The sequence below is a fragment of the Myotis yumanensis genome, unplaced genomic scaffold (assembly GCF_028538775.1).
Source record: "Myotis yumanensis isolate MYYU_CA2020_CCGP unplaced genomic scaffold, mMyoYum1.0.hap1 SCAF_13, whole genome shotgun sequence".
Taxonomy (NCBI): domain Eukaryota; kingdom Metazoa; phylum Chordata; class Mammalia; order Chiroptera; family Vespertilionidae; genus Myotis; species Myotis yumanensis.
Genome location: NW_027223764.1, coordinates 3,041,354 through 3,060,569, shown reverse-complemented (window position 1 = coordinate 3,060,569; position 19,216 = coordinate 3,041,354). Strand labels below are relative to the sequence as shown.

Below are 19,216 nucleotides of genomic sequence, written 5' to 3'. Positions count from 1 at the left end.
CCGCGCCGCCTCCCGCCGCCTCCTGCCGCCCGCACCCGCGCGCCCGCCGCCCGCAGCCGAGCAGGAAATTTGTCCGCCGGTCGGTCCCGCCGCCTCCTCAGCGGCGGCTCGGGCTCGGCTCGGGCTCGGGCTCGGCGGCGGGGGCGGGGGCCGGCGCTGCGAGGGGCGGGGGCGACGCCTGGTGTCCGGCGCAGGGAGCGCACCCGGGCGCCCGCCCCACCTGGGCCGCGGTCCCGCCCCGCATGGATGGCGTGAGCCCTGAAGCGCCCAGGTCCCCGGGGGTCCTTTACCGATGCTAATGCGCCCTCAAAGAGACCCTGGCCCGGCCCCCACCGCCCCGACCCAGGCGCGCAGGAGGGTGCCAAGACGTGCCAGGCGCTCTCACAAGTGGGCATGGCCCTTCCCACCCAGCCTGGCCTGGGCACCAGGAAGTGGCTCGGCCGGAGGTCATGCGGTCAGTACAGGGCACCTGGACCACTACTGCTGCTCTCTCGGGTGTGGGCACCTGCCTGGTGTCGGTGAATTGCCCCGGCCTGTGAGCTCCCAGACCCTGCTCCTCTCCATCACAGCCCCCAGGTGCTCGGGAGGAGCTGAGCTGAGGGGTGAGAGGGGGGCCCAGCTCGCAGCCCAGGCGGCCTGTCTCCCCGGAGCCAGCAGAGCAGGCACCTCCCACCTGAGCCCGTCCCCATGGATCGCCCAGGGTGGGGGCCGAGGTATCCAGGGAGGTCACCAGCTCTGGATTTTCTGCGCGGCCGCCGCAGAGCCAGGCCTCTACGGGGAAGGCCATCCTTGCAGAGCTCTGGTGAGCGCAGTGAGCTTGTTCGCCCCGCAGGTGCGGAGGCAGAGCTGGGACACAGGCGGGAGAGACAAGTCAGACATCTGCTCTGGGGAGGCAACCGCGCTGGTGACATGATGCTGGGCAGATGGCCCTTCCCTCCAGTCATGTCCTCTCTGTGGGACCCGCAGAATCTTCCAGGAATTGAGCAATATCCCTCCACCTTTTCCAAAGTCTGAAGAGATTCATCCTTGTCCCACAAAAGCAGGGGCGTGTTGACCCATATGGAAGCCTTGATCCTCCTTAACCACCTGCCTTCAGCCTCTCTCGGGCTCCCGGGCCCTGCGACATCCGGTCCATTTCCCTTTTCTGGTTCTAGGCCTCAGGGACCTGCCCCCGCCTCTTGCCATCCTGCTCCTTTAGGACCTGGGACCAGGCCTTGTCCCACCCCCAGCTTCCTCTATAGCCCCTTGCACACCCGAAACCCCCCAGCCTCGCTCTGCCACACCCCCCCCCCCCCACTTACTCTCCACCAGCCCCCCAGCTCATGCCCGGGAAGCAGGGCTGGGGGCCGTTTCCTGAGACCAGGAATGTGTCTTGGTTTTCATGGCACTCGAGGCCTGGCCATTTGGATTTCCTCAAGGGAACCCCAATAATGTTCATCACCCTTGAAGGGCTCAATAGACGTCAATGAAAATCAAAACGCTCAGACCAGACATGCTGTCTAGGAGGCCAAGCAAAACGGCAAAATTGGTTTGTCAGAAAGCCAATCGGAGTTGCTTTTAAACTGTGTGCAGGCTCACGGACATCAAATTCCTCTGGGGGATAAATCAGAGGGCTCACGGTGGGTGGGCTGGGGGGTACGGCAAGCAGGGGAAAACCGATGTCGGACCGGTCCCCTCAAAGGAAACTCGGGGTGGCTCTTCTGGTCTCAGGATGGACCAGAACGGATGCTTCTACTGGGCCCAGAACGTTCTGTGTTTACCTTACTCAATTGTCCTTCCCCTCCCCGTTTCCAAGTCACGCCCAGGTATGAACGGTTACTCATCAATGAAGCCAAGGGGACGGGCCCTTTCCATAGCTTCCTGCATGTCCCGGGAAGACAGAGAGCTGCTTGCCCCTCCTCGTCTTCACGGCACCCTAACTCAGTGATGGCGAACCTATGACACGTGTGTCAGAGGGGACACGCGAACTCATTGTTTTGGTTGATTTTTCTTTGTTAAATGGCACTTAAACATATAAAATAAATATCAAAAATATAAGTCTTTGTTTTGCTATGGTTGCAAATATCAAAAAATTTCTATATGTGACATGGCATCAGAGTTGAGTTAGGGTTTTTCAAAATGCTGACACGCCGAGCTCAAAAGGTTCGCCATCACTGCCATAACTTGTAATTTCCCTTCTGGGATCACTTTTCATTGTGGATCATATGCGTGCACTGTCCAGTGCTGAGGGCACAGTTTAATGAATACAGGCAGGTGCAGACCAGTGACCTGCAGATCCCTATCAGGAGACTAAACATTTCCCTCTCCCCGGAGAGTTCCCCCATGTCCCTTCCCGGAGAGCCCCAATGAATGGAGCCATACAGTGCGAGCGCTTTCACTTCTACTTTCCTTCCCATGTGACAACATCTTCTTCACATTCGTGTTTTACTACCTATATTGAGAGCTTGGGCAATGTGTCTCTTTTCTCTAGTTGTTTTTAAGGATTTTCTCCTTATCGTTGCTTTTTTATATACGTGTGATTAAAATGTGGATTTGTGTGGTTTTCCTTGTGTCTGTCATACTTGGGATTAGTTGTGCTTTTTGCTTTATAAGTTTATACTTTTCATCAAATTTGGAAAATTTTCAGATACTATTTCTTCAGAAATGTTTTCCACCTTTCTCCAGCGTCTGGGCCTCCAATTATATGTACACTGGTAGCCCTGCGCACAAACCTGTGGGCCAGTAGCTCGCTGCCGCCCTCCTGTAGCTGTCCGCCCTCCCTTGTCCCCTCGCCCCCCTCATAGCTCGCTGCCCCACCTTCCTGCTGATCCGTGATCTGGTCGTTACCCAGTCTGTCATTACGCTTCACGGCATAACGACCATTTGCATATTACATCTTTATTACATAGGATGATATCACCGGCCATTGACCTGCAGGCCACTGAAGCTTTTTATTTTTTATTATTTTTTAATCCTCCCCTGAGGCTATTTTTTCCATTGACTTTTACAGAGAGTGGGAGAGTGAAAGGGAGGGAGAGAGAGAGACATTGATGTAAGAGAGACACGTCGACTGATTGCCTCCCACACACATCCTGACCTGGGCAGGGGATTGAACCTGCAACCCAGGTATGTGCCCTTGACTGGGAATCGAACCTACGACCTTCCAGTACGCAGGCCGACGCTCTAACCACTGAGCTCACCGGCCAGCGTGGCAACTGAAGTTTTTCAAATGTTTAAACCATTTTTTTCCTGCTTCAGTTTTGACCGTTGTTACTGCCGTCCCTTTCCATTTACTGATGATTCCTTTTGCTAAGCTCACCTGGTGAAAATTCTCATCACAGAGAAGGAATTGTAACTGTGGTGATGCATGGCACCCGGGCTTCTTGCCGCGATCGCCTCCCAGGATGTACACATGTCAAATCATCCCGCTGGACACCTGAAACTGACCGTCTCTGTCTCTTACGCCTGAAGAGTTAAAAACCACGCATGGCTCAGAGAGGTGGACACTCCGGCAAAAGTATACCCCCCCCCCCCCCCCCCCCGCCCCCTCGCCTTCTCTGAGAAGCTGCAAGACCTTCGAGAGATTGAGGACGGAATGAACCGCCTGCGTGTCTTTCATTCTCACCAGGGGGTGAGGCCTGTAATCCCGAACGCTGTCACGTGTGGAATGACTCGCCCCTCCCCCGACTTTGCCTCGGGCCCCGTTCCGCTGTGCTCTAGGAATTGGTGGGAAAGGGGTAACAGGATGTGATTGCAGGGCGAGATCCTGAGGAAACTTGGTAACCAGGATATAGGCAGCTATTTTTTTTAAATCAGTTATTAAAACAAGATAAAATCTAGTTTTTCAAGGTTTGATTTCCTAAAGCAATGGGATGTTGAGAAAGGATTTGTGTATTAAAAATTGCCTCTTTTCTGGAAAATGTTGTCCTTCTTGAGGTAGTTTTCTATTAAAATGATCCCGATGTATATATAAACCACGTACATTTTATAGCAAGAGCACACATACGCGTGAGTTCATTAAAAAGAGTAAAACAAACTCTAGCCTATCTCTAGAGCTCTCTGTGTGATGCGATAAATACTTGTGGTTTTTAAAAAACAACCCTCTGATGTTTCACAGCCCACATGATAAACAGAAGGAGAAATCAGCCGCCGCCAACTGTGGTGAAAAAGAAAAAGGGAGACAGCTTGTCCCCGTGTGTGTTTTGGCGACACAGGGGACATTGTCTCTCTTCGTATCAGCTAGACCAGCATCTTCCAAGGGAAGAGTTGCGAGCAGCAAGTCCGTGGAGCAGGCGGGAGAGGACAGTGGACAGTGGGTAGTACAAGGACGGCCATTTTTAATTTCATGTAGAAATTGCATCTTTATGGTCATGTATTACACAAACACTAGGTCCCTCATCTGAGGTTTTCATTACAACTAAGCTCCTGTAGATAGTGTCACAGCCAATTAATGCAGAACACATAATGAAGGACACAGAGGTGGAATCACATATGTAAACATTGCAACGATGGCACCCAATGACTGGGTCTTGGGACATCCCAGGCAGAGCCACCTCCCAGCTCTGGCGTCCCCTGCACCCGGGGGCAGGTCGTGCGGTCCCCTGCCTGTGAAGGTTTGTGCTCCCAGCTGCGTTCTGTCTGCAGTGGCCTCCTCACCACAGGCTCTGACGTCCCTTCCCGATGCCGCCCACACCCAGCCGTGGTGTGTGCCCCAGCCCGTCCTTCCTGCCGGCCGCTCCTGGAGGGGGCCCTGGCCTCCTTTGACTCCTAACGAAGGGGCGAGACCGTCCCCTGTGCCAGGCCCTGGAATAGTCCCACACCTGGATGGAGAGGGTTCTGGACTTGACGCGTAATCGCAGACCTGCCTCCCCAAACTAAAAATGGATAAAAAATAAATGTCAGTCACCAGCAATCCTCCCCGCAACTCAAGATCTAGGGATGTGCTACCGTATTAGTTCCAGGCACGGGTGGCCATCTGTGAGCTCAGGAACAGAACCATGAGGAACACGACAGATGGAAAGAGCGAGAGGAGGCGACCTGCACCAGGGAATGGGGCTTCTGTGACCCCAAACCTATGTGAGCGGGACTTGGGTGTTTTAGACGTGGGTGTCTTGTCAAAGCTCTGTGCATCCTTCCCTCCTGGACGGATGATGACAAGGCAGCCAGCCCAAAACTGAAGTTTGGGGAGGATAAGGCACACGGGGCCTAGATACGGTAAGAAAGATGTCAGGGGAGTCACTCACAACGTATGAGAGCAGAGCGGTGGTTGGACGGAACTGCCCGCATGAAGCATAAGCAGGAAATGCCCAGGGAACTATGTGGGCATCGGGCAGGAGGGAAGAAAGACAGCAGTCCCTCTTGAGGAGGGGAAACACTCCGTTTGGCGAACAGAGGCAGTTTCCTCCGGGTGTATGATGCTACGTAAGGACTGGGAAGTACCAGTGAGGGCAGAGATAGAGGGACCACAGCAGTGAGAGAGAGAATGGTGGATAGAGAGGTTAACGATGGCCCAACACAAGGACAACGGGTGCGCCTGGAGGTAAGATGTCAACACACGGAGCCCACAACTCAGTAGTATGATACAGAAAAAAATATTTGCAATGAGCCACCAACTGTGCAGATTGAAAAATAACCTACAAATGAGAGAGGAATAAGGTACAGAACAATCGATATGATTTGTCTTCAGATTAAATGACTACATTCCACAAATAAAGATTTAAAAAGACACTTCACCAAAGAAAGGATATGGATGGCAAAAGGCACTTAAGAAGATGTTCAACATCATTAATGTAGTGAAATACAAATAGAAACCTTAGGGAGATACGACCAAGCACGCATATGCCAAGTTTTAAGGGACTGGTCATAGCGAGTGTTGGAGAGGATTCGGAGCAACTGGACCGGCCACCCATTGTCCAGGGAGATGCACCTTGGAAAACACGTTCTCAGTTTCTTCTGAATTGAAATGCATTTACCATATATCCTGGCAATTTCTTTTTTTTAAAAAAAAATATACTGTATTTTTATTGATTTCAGAGAGGAAGGGAGAGGGATAGAGAGATAGAAACATCAAGGAGGAGAGAGAATCATGGATTGACTGCCTTCTGCACACCCCCTACTGGGGATTGAGGCTGCAACCTGGGCATGTGCCCTTGACTGAAGTCGAACCCAGAACCCTTCCGTCCACAGGCTGATGTTCTATCCACTGAGCCAAACTGGCCAGGGATGTCACAGCACTTTCTCTCCTACATCTTTACCCAGGAGCAAAGAAAGCATAAATCCAGCCCTGACCGGTTTGGCTCAGTGGATAGAGCGTCGGCCTGCGGACTGAAGGATCCCGGGTTCGATTCCAGTCAAGGGCATGTACCTTGGTTGCGGGCACATCCCCAGTAGGGGGTGTGCAGGAGGCAGCTGGTCAATGTTTCTCTCTCATCGATGTTTCTCTCTATCCCTCTCCCTTCCTCTCTGTAAAAAATTAATAATATATATATATATATATATATGGCATAAATCCACACAAAGACTTGGCTTCAGATGTTCATAACAACTCCATTCATGGTAGTCAATATCTTGAATCTACTCAAATATCCATCAGCTGCTGAGTGGATAAACAAATCTGGTGTATCCAGATGAATCTGAAAATAAGCCAGACACAGAAGATATGCCATTGCTATGAAGTTTGAGAAAAAGCAAAACTATAGTGACAGAGAAGCAGATCATAGCATTGTAACATAATGCAGTATTACCTATAAAACTGGCCACAATTTAAAATCATAATAGCCAGAATTTTCCAGCACTATAAAGAAGAGGACATTTTTTAAAAATATATATTTTATTGATTTTTTACAGAGAGGAAAGGAGAGGGATAGAGAGTTAGAAACATCAATGAGAGAGAAACATCGATCAGCTGCCTCCTGCACACTCCCCACTGGGGATGTGCTCGCAACCAAGGTACATGCCCTTGACCAGACTCGAACCTGGGACCCTTGAGTCCGCAGGCCAACGCTCTATCCACTGAGCCAAACCGGTTAGGGCAGAACATTTTTTAACATTGCTCGTGGGATTATGTCTTGGGGGCCAATTTACATTTGGTATCAAAAATACAAAACTGGACCATCAGTAGATGAATGGAGAAAAAAAAAAAACTGGTAGATTTACACCGTGGAATACTATGCAACTATAAAAAAGAAGGATCTCTTACCCTTTGAGACCTCATGGAGGGACCTGAAGAGTATTATGCTAAGTGAAATAAGCCAGTCAGAGAAAGACAAGTATCACATAATCTCACTTATATGTGGAATCTGATGAACAAAATAAACGGACGGACAAAACAGATCCGGAGACATTGAAGCATGCAACAGACTGACATATTTCAGAGGGAATGGGGTTGAGGGGAGGAAGAGATTAACCGAAGAACTGATATGCATATATATTACCTATGGATATAGACAATAGTGCAGTGAAGGCCTGGGGTGTGTGGGAGCAGGGTAGAGAGGGTAATGGGGGGAAAGGGGACATCTGTAATACTTTCAACAACGAAGAGAAATTTAAAAAAATGTTAAATCCAAAACTGTCTGCCTGAATCAACCATTCTTCTCTTGGAATTCATCCCAAGGCTAGAATTAACAATCTCTATCTAAGCAAAGTTTATGTGAGCAAAAAATTTAATAATAGCGAAAATGTCCAAAGCAGAACATTGTTAAGTGAATGATAGTGAATCCAAAAAATTGAATAGTACTGAGTGATATAAAATGTTGCAAACATTTATAAAAGTGGCTTATCAATTGATTGCCCCCCCCCCAAAAAAAACACAATAAAATCCAAGGAGTAAATATTTAATCAAAATCGACGAGAAGTAGAAATAACTAGTAAAAATAGAAACAATGCTGTCACATAATTATTTTTAAAACTTACTCCCAGGCAAGAAAGAAATAAAAAACAATTGTCATTTCAAGATGTTAAGACAGTTTACAAAAGACCACTCCGTGGTGCCTTTGGCAAAGGCTTACCCTCCTTAGAGTTCCCTTTTGGAACAACTACTATTGCTCCAAAGTTAGCAACCAGCCAAGCAATTGGTGAGTGAGTTCAGACTCTATGTGGTTGGCTGCTAGAGTCAGCAAGCTTTGGGGGGCACTGATCCCCCACTCCCTCATTCTTTAGGAATTCCAGTCCTGTCCTGTCGTGGAAGCTGAGCTCCCTCCCATGGCACCTGACCAGGAGTTACAGATTAATTGTGTGACTGAGGAACCCCTGGGAAGATCATGCTCCCCCTGTTCCTGCTGGCTGGCTGTAACCATAGCAACCTCCTACTCCAGACCAAAGTTCAGCTCCTGCAGATCTTTATGACCACGTTCAGAGTCCAGTGCTCATTGGTATAACCCTTCCTATGAAGAGTGAGCGCTTATATTTTACAACTAAGTATTCGACTCCATTTCTCAGTTCCGGACTCCAAATGATAAGGCCCGCGAACATTCCGCAGAGATAGAGCTGCCTTTCCCCCTAGGGCCCTAGCCTCCCTGGGACGATGCCCACCGCAACGAAAACATTGGCGTTCCTGTCGAGCTTCCTCACAAGCTTCGGGGCGTTCGTGGTCATCTGCGCTGTTCTGGGGACCCCTCAGTGGGTCAGCAGCACTGTCACCGTCAGCGATAAATTCTCCAACGGCAGCATTATCATCACCTACGGACTCTTTCGCGGGCAGAGCGCTCAAAAGCTGATTCATGGACTTGGGGACGCAGACAAGGATTTTGAAGGTAAATGAGGAACGAATTTGGATGGGAGAGCTCGATTGAATTACCTGGGTAGGACTCGTGTCATCTAATATTTTAACATCTGTCCATAGTTAATGTGTTTTTTTCTATTCATTCGGCAAACATTTATTGAACATCTGGTCCACACGTAACTTAATGGAACACAAAGACACATACGGCCGAGGTTTTGCTCTTCAGAAGGTCAGGGTTGGGAAGGGAAGACGGACAGCCGACGAGACACTGAGCTCTGACAATTCTTCCCCCTTAACATTTCTTGACTCTTTCCACTTCCTGCCATCCTCAGAGTTCAGGCCTCCACCAGCTCTTCCCGGGTTTCCTCCAACATATCTCCCTGTCGCCAGTCCTGCTGGCTTCCAACCCATTCTTCACGCTGTGCTTTCCAACACGCTAATCTAATCACTCCCTTTCCTAACCCCCGAATGATTCACTATTGTCCTCGGGATAAAGTCTACATTGTCACAGTGGCTGGGTCTGGCCTCGCCTCTCTCCTTTAATTTTGATATTTTTCATATCTGTTCATCCCCACAGCCACTGTATCATTATTTCCGCTTCCTCTGTTCTGGCTGTGCCTATCCACACCACGGTCTGAATCATGGCAGCGGAGGCGATGGATAGGCGAGCTCCTGGGTACATGGACAAGTACATGATTAAGGAAAACTGTGTCGTGGAAAGGCGGTCCCCATGAGCCAGCAGGGGCATAATTTTTAACCGAGTTGGCTGTGGGTTGTCAGCTGGAGCCACAGCCTCTATCCCAGTGGTTCTCAACCTTCCTAATGCCGGGACCCTTTAATACAGTTCCTCATATTATGGTGACCCCCAACCATAAAATTATTTTTGTTGCTACTTCATAACTGTAATTTTGCTACTGTTATGAATTGTAATGTAAATATCTAATATACAGGATGTATTTTCATTGTTACAAATTGAACATAAAGCATAGTGATTACTCACAAAAACAATATGTAATTATATATGTGTTTTCCGATGGTCTTAGGCGACCCCTGTGAAAGGGACGTTCGACCCCCAAAGGGTTCTCGACCCACAGGTTGAGAACCGCTGCTCTATCCAGAGCTTCATGAGCAGCTGTTCAAGCAAAAGAGGAAGTGGAAAACAAAACAGGGTGCATTCCTTATCCCTGTACCTCAAGTTTATTTCTTGAACCAATTCGAGCTTGCATTTTTACCTCCAAAATACCCACTGTTGTTGGCCATGATAGTATATTTCCATTAATTCTATTAATTCTGTATTTGATGAGAACGCCTCATCTGTTCTCTGATCTCTTAGGCCTGCCCTACTCCCTCTCAATGGGTGGGAAGTAAACACTCACTGAGAATGACAAGCGAGCTCCTGCTTCGACTCTGGACGTGTGAATGCCCACCATTCTGTTTTCTAAATGTGAGAGCAACACGTGTAACTTGCTTAGCACCTTGCGTGTGTTTCGCTTTGCACAGCGGCACAGGCCGGTCCCCTGCAGGTGCCCTCGGGTGCTGTGGCCTCACTCCCTCCGATCCATGACTGGGCGTCCTTTTCTACCATCTAGTCCAGTGGTTCTCAACCTTCTGGCCCTTTAAATATAGTTCCTCATGTTGTGACCCAACCATAAAATTATTTTCGTTGCTACTTCATAACTGTAATTTTGCTACTGTTATGAATCGTAATGGAAATATCTGATATGCAGGATGGTCTTAGGTCACCCCTGTGAAAGGGTCGTTCGACCGCCAAAGGGGTCGCGACCCACAGGTTGAGAACCGCTGATAGTCCCTTCTACACGCATCCCGGCAGGAGTTCGGGCCTGGGCACTCGCGCCAGCGCCCAGCTCCAGTTTGTGAATTTATTAATGAAATGCTTGTCTTAAACCAGAGCATCATGGTGACAGTTCCAAGTTATCAATGTGTCTTTGGGTGTTCGCGGCGCCTCGCCTCCCCCGCGGTTTCTGCAGCCTCACGCCCCTCCTCCCGCCCCGGCCTCGCTGCTCAGGGAAAAGGAGGATTCGCGGTGCAGCTGCTAGAAACCCAGCCGTTCAAAGACTCGGTCACACGTTCGGGGACGTGAACAGCATTTCCCAAACCAGAGAGTGTGTAGGTTCCGAGTCTCCAGACTCACTTAGAAAGTTTAAAATAGGAAATAACACCCTGTGGAGTTTAACACTCCCACGGCGTCTGTGTGAGCCGGTGGCTCCCATCTGCAGCAAATGGCTTCCTGGGAGCTCGGCCCACTCACACGCTGGGCGGCTGGGAGGAGGGACAGGACAGGGCCAGAGCCCGGCTCTGCAGCCCTGCGTGCGATGGAGGCTCTGCGGTGTCCAGTGGCAGGACAGCGGGGTCAAGGTCAGCCCTGAAGGCGGCAGGACCACGTGGGCACCCCCTGCCACGTGGGAGCTCTAAGGGGCTGGGACGATGGAACTCGCCTTGCCTGGCTCTCTCCTTTGATGCTTTATTCCGCTGTGTTCCCCGGAGAGCCACCTTCCAACCTCCTGAAGTCACCATGGGCCCCGGGTGCTGGAGGAAGTCAGCCACGCACCCAGGTGCTGGAGGAGATAAGCCACGCCCCCAGGTGCTAGAGGTGATAAGCCACGCCCCCACATGCTGGAGGAGGTAAACCACGCCCCCAGGTGCTGGAGGTGGTAAGCCACGCCCCCATGTGCTGGAGGAGGTAAACCACGCCCCCAGGTGCTGGAGGTGGTAAGCCACGCCCCCAGGTGCTGGAGGAGGTAAACCACGCCCCCAGGTGCTGGAGGTGGTAAGCCACGCCCCCATGTGCTGGAGGAGGTAAACCACGCCCCCAGGTGCTGGAGGTGGTAAGCCACGCCCCCAGGTGCTGGAGGAGGTAAACCACGCCCCCAGGTGCTGGAGGTGGTAAGCCACGCCCCCATGTGCTGGAGGAGGTAAACCACGCCCCCAGGTGCTGGAGGTGGTAAGCCACGCCCCCAGGTGCTGGAGGAGGTAAACCACGCCCCCAGGTGCTGGAGGTGGTAAACCACGCCCCCAGGTGCTGGAGGTGGTAAGCCACGCCCCCAGGTGCTGGAGGTGGTAAACCACGCCCCCAGGTGCTGGAGGTGGTAAGCCACGCCCCCAGGTGCTGGAGGAGGTAAACCACGCCCCCAGGTGCTGGAGGTGGTAAACCACGCCCCCAGGTGCTGGAGGTGGTAAGCCACGCCCCCAGGTGCTGGAGGAGGTAAACCACGCCCCCGGGTGCTGGAGGCGATAAGCCACGCCCCCGGGTGCTGGAGGAGGTAAACCACGCCCCCGGGTGCTGGAGGTGGTAAGCCACGCCCCCATGTGCTGGAGGAGGTAAACCACGCCCCCAGGTGCTGGAGGAGGTAAACCACGCCCCCGGGTGCTGGCGGCATAAGCCACGCCCCCGCCAGCGAAGGGGCAGTCTTCCCCGCTGGTGATTTTAGCCCCCGTGAGACTGGTGGTCAGTTCTCCAGAGAAGGTGGGAGAGGGGCTGAAAGTGGCCTGAATGTCGCGGTGTCCCGCTGCTGCACCCGTGGGTGTGCCCTGGACGGCAGGACTCCCACGTCACAGCGACACATGCCGCTCTCCTGCCCGGTCTGTGACCACAGGGGGCTTATTTCCATCGCTGGCCGCACAGGGAAACCTGCCTGCGGGACGGATTGCCTTTCCGTCGGAGACGTGCACCCTGTCTGCGTGGCTGGGAGGAGGTCACACTGAGCACCTCCAAGGAGGGGTGAATATTGCAGAGCTCAGTTCCATGTCCCTAGGATGCAGCCCACTGTGCCATGTGCGCTGTGGATTTTGACATGAAAGAGCCGACTGAAGTGACCATGGCTGATGTCAAAGCAAAGAAGGAACTCGGTCAGCAATAGGTCAACTGGTGGGGAAGGTGGGGGTGAGGCCTGTGTAAGCAAATGGCCGGAGCAGCTCTCGCTGACCCGGAGCTCCACCAGCATCACCCGGAGGCATCGGGCTGTCCAGCCCCCAGATGGACAGGGACAGGCCCTCCGTGCCCACGCGAGCACCTGCCCTGTCGGCTCCGGAGGTCTGGATACTTAACTTCAGCTCAAAGCACCCCCCAAGCAGCTGTGACGCGAGTGAGGAGCGTGGGCACCGAGAAGGACTGCGCACACTCCTGGCCTCGGGGGGCTCACCGTCTATTCTTTCTAGAGAAAGACTTGCATGAGTTAAGTCCAACCTGCCAGGAACTGCAGGCACAGGGGTGTGGGTGACAGACGCAAGGGAGTCTCACCCCGACCTGGCAACCTGGCTCCCCTGCCCTCCCGCCTCTTCTCTACCCACCCCCTGTTTGTACTCAGGGAGCTCAAATTTGTGCTGTCAGCCCACGCCAAAAATAATCCAGGGAGAGGATCTGCTGCAAAATCAACTAATTGCAGGGAGAACACGTGAGCTTTTCTCCACAATTTACAAAAAGCCCCGTCTCATCCATCTGCCACCTGACCACACAGGGAGGTGGAGCGTAAGGGGACAGAAAAGACATCACCCTACCCTTCTCCCCAAGAGAACCCTGGTACCTTTCCAAGACGCCGGGGACACCGGCTGGGACAGCCCACGCTCTGGGAGCTGTGGACTTGCTGCGTCCCCCCCTCCAGGGTGCACGGCGGCCCACGGGTTGAGAAGCCGCCAGGTCCTGCTCCCGTGACCAGGTGCAGGAGGAGGGGCAGAGGCGGTTCCCACCACCCACAAAGCCATGCCTCTCCTCGATTTCCCAGGACTGACAGGGCCAGGGGTAGAAGGGCCAGATGGCAAGTGGATCCTGAGGGTTAAGTCCCTGCGCGCACGGGGAGCCCTGATGTCCAGGCGACACATTTCTGCCCACGGCCCACCCCCCAGCTGCAGTGTGCTGGCCTCTCTCCCGGGACTGCCCAGATCCGGGCAATTAGTTCCAATCAGGAGGCGGTTCTCCTGATTTCAAAGCTTGGCCCCTAAAAGGAAGAGAGGGAACGCAATGTATGTGCTGATTCTGCAGGCAGAGAGCAGCTGTCAGGCTCTGCGGGGCCTCATTTCATTCTCTCGGACTTTCTCTGGGTCCCCAGCTCGCATTGTCTGCGTTCCGAGTCAGGCCGGGAGGGGAGCGGGAGCTGCCACACCTGCGAGGCAGGGAATTCAGTGGTTCTCAACCTTCTGGCCCTTTAAATACAGTCTCTCGTGTTGTGACCTAACCATAAAATTATCTTCGTTGCTACTTCATAACTGTCATGTGGCTACTGTGATGAATCATAATGGAAATACCTGATATGCAGGATGGTCTTAGGTGACCCCTGGGAAAGGGTCGTTCGACCACCAAAGGGGTCGAGACCCACAGGTTGAGAACCTCTGGGCTAAAGTGTAATTGTAAAATGTGGCCGTTCAATGAAGACGAGTTGTCACGTTAACACACGGGAGAGCGAGTCATCAGGCGCCAAGACGACTCCCTTTGGAAAAGCCAGTCTTTGGGTCTCACGGACAGTCAGACGCAGAGCTCGCCTGATGGTCACTTTCTAATTTACTCGGAAAAAGCGGGCCGCTCACTGCTGGCGAAGGACCGCCCACCTGCAGCTTTAATGGGGCAGAGAGAGGAGCGGCGCTCCAGGCACCTGGGACTCAGGGCATTGCCATCCCGAAGCCCCTGTTTTCCAGTTCAGTACCCCGTGGCCTCCTCCTGGCTGGGGAGCCCTCATGTGGCCCGGCACACTCTGGTGCCGAGGGAAGCGGGGCGAGGCCCCTCGGCATCACCTGCCCCTCTGAACACAGGTGTCTGCGCCTTCCGGTTCCCACGGTCTGGCATCCCTTCCACTAAGTTTCCAAACGGTGTGTGCTCACGTAGAGCAGTAGGGGTCCCCCCACCGCTGCAGGCCCAGGGTGAGCAGAGAAGCCAGAGGCCCAGCCTGAGGTCCCACCCAGTCCCAGCCAGGCACCCCCCTCCCCCCCGAGAAGACAGGCGGTCCCCCCAGAGGGCAGGTGGCTCCCCAGAGGGCAGACAGCCCCCCAGAGGGCAGGCGCTCCCCCCAGAGGGCAGATGGTGCCCGCAGAGGGCAGACGCCCCCCCCCCCCCAGGGCTGGCGGCCCCGCCAGAGGGCAGGTGGCTCCCCCAGAGGGCAGGCAGCCCCTCTCAGAGGGCAGGCAGCCCCTCCCAGAGGGCAGGCGGCCCCTGACACCCCACCCATCCCCACCTGGGCACCAGGTGGTGACAGGCAGGCTACGTTTGTAGTTTAGCCAATGATACCTAACAAGGAGGCTGTGCAGAGTTTACTGGCCATGGCTGGGTTTCCGGTTAGCCCGCCCTGTACGTGCCTCCACGTGGAAGTCGTCGTGATGACGCCAAGTGGCGAGGGCTGGAGGCTGGAGCTACCAGGGAAGGTTGGCTCCCTGTAGCAGCCTGCTAAGGGGGCACCCGCTCTCCTGGGGGCTTTAAAGTTGGGGTGGATCCCTAACCTGAAGCACTGTGGCTCCACCCTGCACCCTGAGGTTCAAAGATCGGCCTGGAGGGGAATCATGGGGATCCCCGGGTCCCATTGGTCCTGTCGGGCAGGTCCCCGAGGTGCGCCCCGACCGGCTCTAATCCCGTTCCTGCCCGCAGAGCTCGCAGGAATGCCTTCTCGCCTCGTACTTACCAACTTTGTCTTAGTTTTAGCGGAACTGGACGATTCTGCCCCGAAGACGCTGCATTCGGTGGTGATCCTGTCCCTGGTCCTCAGCTTGTCCACGTCGCTGCTGAGCGCCGGGTTCACCTTCTACAACAGCGTCAGCAACCCCTACCAGACGTTCCTGGGGCCCCTGGGGGTGTACACCTGGAGCGGGCTCAGCGGTGAGTACGCCCGGGCCCGTGATCTGCTCCCAGGCGTCCCCTCCCCAGCCTCTGCTCCGCTCAGTCAGCCATGCCAATGAGGGGGCTGCTGGGGCGGAGGGGCGGGGGGCAGGGGGCGGGGGGCTGGGGTTTATTTTTGCATATTCACAGCATTTATCCAGCATCCCTGGAAACAAGAGTCTGTATTAAATGCTTTGGTGAGAGGCAAGGAGAGGGGTGAGGAGGGCGTGTTAGGTGTGAAAACGCATGACATGCACCAGGCTTTGCTTTTGAGCACCTGATGTGAGGGCTTAAAAAAGCCACACACGTCAGTACACATCCACCAGGCTCCTGCGATGGGTTTACCTCCAAATCGGGCTCCATGTGCTGTACAGAAGTGCGCACACGCACACATGCATGCACACTGCCCCCACATGGGAACACACACGCATACGTGCACACATGCGTACTTAGTACTTCTCGTCTCCGTATCACAACAGTCAGCTGGGCTGAAACCATGGCTCGGGCATGACTGTGCCAACGCCCTTCCCGTGGGCGGCGGGAGGGAGCCGGGGTTGCCGGGTGGTTTTATTTGCTCGCGGGGCAGGGTGTGGTGGGGCTGTTGGCTGCACGGGGAGGGATCCCAGCTTGAGTCACAGGAGGTTTGCCTCTCCCTGTGGCTCCCAGGGCTCTGTGGCCACCACCTCTGTCCGGAGGCGTGGCCCAGCGGGTGCCTCTGTGCCCAGCAGGCAGCCAGCTCTCTCCTGCTCCCTCCCTCTCCCACTCGGAAGCTGGGTCTTGAGAGAGGATGGGGAGCAGGTCCTGCTAACATGTAAGCCCCAGGGGTGCATCTGATGCAGTCCAGACCCTCTCCAGCACAGGCAGGTGCTCGGGAGCAGGTGTCAGGAGACCTTGGGAGAGGTGCCCTGGCCCTTTCCTTCCGTTCTGTGAGTTTTCTTGCTGCCCACGCTCACAGTGGGGCTCACATAGCCTCACCCAAGGGCCAGGGTCCTAGGCTATTTCTGTGATAACCCTCGACCTCGGTCCACCAAACCAAAGGCAGCACTCATGGGCAGGGTGAGAACAGATTATTCTAGTTCTTGCTCATGTCACTGCGGAGTCCAGGGAAGCAGGGGCCTCAGGCTCAGCTGGGCCAGGGCACAGCCCACACCACCGAACGCTGCTTCCCTCCCGTGTGGTGCCTCCAGCCCAGCATCCCCTCTCACACTAAGCAACCCCGCTGGTCCTCTTGAAGGCACCGTGGCTGCCAGTCATTCTTGGCTCATCACCCATGGAAACAACCCCAGGAGAAAGCCTCCTTTTCCCCAGATCTGACTCTCCCCGGGATAGCCCTCTCCCTCCCCTGGAGCCACCTCCTCGGTCTGCAGGGCTGAGTGCACGGAGCAGCCCATCCCCTGGCTGGGGACCCCTGTGCACCCAGGGACTGGGCTGGGTGGGCTCCGAGTGGCCAGTCGGGTGGTGGAGGCAGGGAGAGGGCCCGATGGCGGTCCACAGCCTCAGGGCTCAGAGCCCAGCCCTGTCTCAGCAAGAGGGCGCCCTCCTCCCCACGGGCTGGCTGTTCCCTCCACGGCTGAGGCTAAGCTGACTTTGCCAGCAGGAGAGGCCTGATGCTCGATGCGTTTGTGGAGGAAAACAAGGAGGAAGGGGCCTGCGGACTCCCTCTTCCCCACCTACTTCTCCCAACAAAGGAGTGTTTGACAGAGAATTCCGGCCGCATTCCTCTCCCTGCTCAGGGGCCAGCTCTGACACACGGGGGCTGCTGGGTGGGCGCAAAACAATGGGAGACATTGATGTGTCAGGAGGAGGTTGTTCAGAGTGGCCTGGGGCCGGGACCACCTCTGGCTCCATCCGCCTCCTCTGAGCTCCACCGCCCCAGATCCCAGCGCTCGGAGAAGCCGGACTTTCTCCCGAGGGAGCCCCGGGGACCCCAAGTTCCTTCGCGTGGGCTTCCAGGGTGGGAGCTCGGTGGCGTCTCAGGGCACCCACCTCCGCCCAGGAGGGTGTTGCACACAGAGATGCTCTCCCACGCTGTGGCCTGAGGGCAGCAGTCACCTGCCTGCAGGGAAGAGGGGGGGAGGGGCTGGGTTTGCACAAACGGGAGGAAGAGGATGGGGTTTCTCCCACAGTTTGTGAAAGAATAGAGAGGACTCTGCTTCCAGGACAAATACAGCAGAATCACCCCCCACCCCACCCAGCGCCTGTGCCTGCCCTCTGACCCCAGCCTGCCCTTTGCACCACGCAGGCCTGTGCCCTCTGACCCCAGCCTGCCCTTTGCACCACGCGGCCTGGCGTGGCCCCATCCTGGCCAGAACCGGCTGCTCCAACACATTTGTTCCTCCGCCAGGGACCCCAAGAGCAGGAGGGAGCACGGTGGCAGGTCGCAGGCAGGTCGCAGGGCACAGCGGGACAGGGTGGGAGGACAGGGAGCCAGCGCCCAGAGCCTTCTGTCCCAGGACGCGGGAGGCACGGGCAGTGGCAGGCTCTCCTCCCCGAGGGTGACCCCTCCTGCTGCCAAGCCGAGCCCTGGGCACCACATCAGAAGCATGACTTACCCTCGGCCCCACGCTGCCCGCACAGACCTGGGAGCTTCATGCCTAGAATCCAGCTGCTGCCACAGAGCATGTGTTCCCGACAGGAAAAACGTGCCGTGAGGCGGCGTGTCGCCGCATCATTTACGGTCCTCCTCTCCTCCAGGCTCCTTCGCCTTCCTGGCCTTGGTGCTGTTTGTGGGGAACGTGCAAGCCAATCACCTGTCGGAAGTGCTGGTCCAGGCGCTCTACTCACGCTACCCACCGTCCACCCACCTCGGGACGACGCACAGCTACGGCAGCTCCTTCTGGCTGCTGCTGCTCGTCCTCCTCCTCAGCATCGTCTCCGCCGTCATCATCGTTTTCTTCCAGAGGGCACGGCACCGGCGCCGGCAGGAGCAGAGGAAGCCGGTGGAGCAGGCGCCGCGGGACGGCATCCTCTTCTGAGCGCCGCCTCCTCGGACTGTCACTGGGTCTGGGCTGCGGGCCGGCTCCCCCAGCAGCGGCCGTGAGCCGGCCTGGACAACCGCATGGCCACGGGCAGCCCGGGCTGACACTGTGTGGCTTGTGTCTCTCAGACACCACGTTCTGCACACGCGATGTCCCCCTTTCCACGAGGGTGGGGAGGTGGGAGGGGAAGCTCTCCGGTCCGCGTGGTGGTCAGAGCGGCGGGATGATCGTGAGGCTGTGGGCTGTCCTGCCCGTCTCGCTGTCTGCGGTAATAAAGGTGTGTGTTACCCCTTTCCTCTGAGGAGCTCAGAGCGCGTCAGCACCTGCGATCGCATTCTGGGCGGGAGCGGCCAGGTGCTTTAATTCCACTCACGAAGGAGGACCTCCATGGACAGAGGGACTCGGACTCGCCTTTCCAGACCACACGTTGGAGGGAGAAGGAGAGCCGGGGGCAAATGACCTGGCCCCTGGGTCCTGCCATGACAGACCCAATGGGAGGTATAAGAGCTGATACCCGTGTTGGAGTTCCAAGGTGGGTGTTTGTAGAGAAGAGATTAGAAAATGAAAAGATAGAGGAAAGAGAGAATCTTTACCCTACAGCCTAAAGGAGGCTCAATATAAATATCCTATGTAATAAAAGGCTAATATGCAAATCGGCCTAAACAGAATGACTGGTCATGATGACATGCACTTACCAGCAGGGCACAGACACTCAATGCAGGAGCT

The 19,216-nt window shown here is 55.0% G+C and overlaps 1 protein-coding gene across 1 annotated transcript; it reads left to right on the top strand.

Annotated features, from left to right (window-relative positions):
* Positions 1 to 8,347: 8,347 nt before the first annotated feature.
* Positions 8,348 to 18,784, top strand: CLRN3 (clarin 3). The gene is made up of 3 exons (XM_070431782.1): positions 8,348 to 8,729; positions 15,333 to 15,512; positions 18,207 to 18,784. Exons 1-3 carry the CDS (start codon positions 8,501 to 8,503, stop codon positions 18,485 to 18,487), a joined length of 690 nt encoding a protein of 229 aa, XP_070287883.1. The 5' UTR covers positions 8,348 to 8,500; the 3' UTR covers positions 18,488 to 18,784.
* The last annotated feature ends 432 nt before the right edge of the window (positions 18,785 to 19,216 follow it).

Excerpts from the sequence above, each read along its gene's own strand:
- CLRN3 (XM_070431782.1), top strand. The coding sequence starts at position 8,501 with ATGCCCACCGCAACGAAAACATTGGCGTTCCTGTCGAGCTTCCTCACA. Across the intron at positions 8,730-15,332 it reads CGCAGACAAGGATTTTGAAG|TTTTAGCGGAACTGGACGAT; the intron begins GTAAATGAGGAA and ends ACTTTGTCTTAG. Across the intron at positions 15,513-18,206 it reads CACCTGGAGCGGGCTCAGCG|GCTCCTTCGCCTTCCTGGCC; the intron begins GTGAGTACGCCC and ends CCTCTCCTCCAG.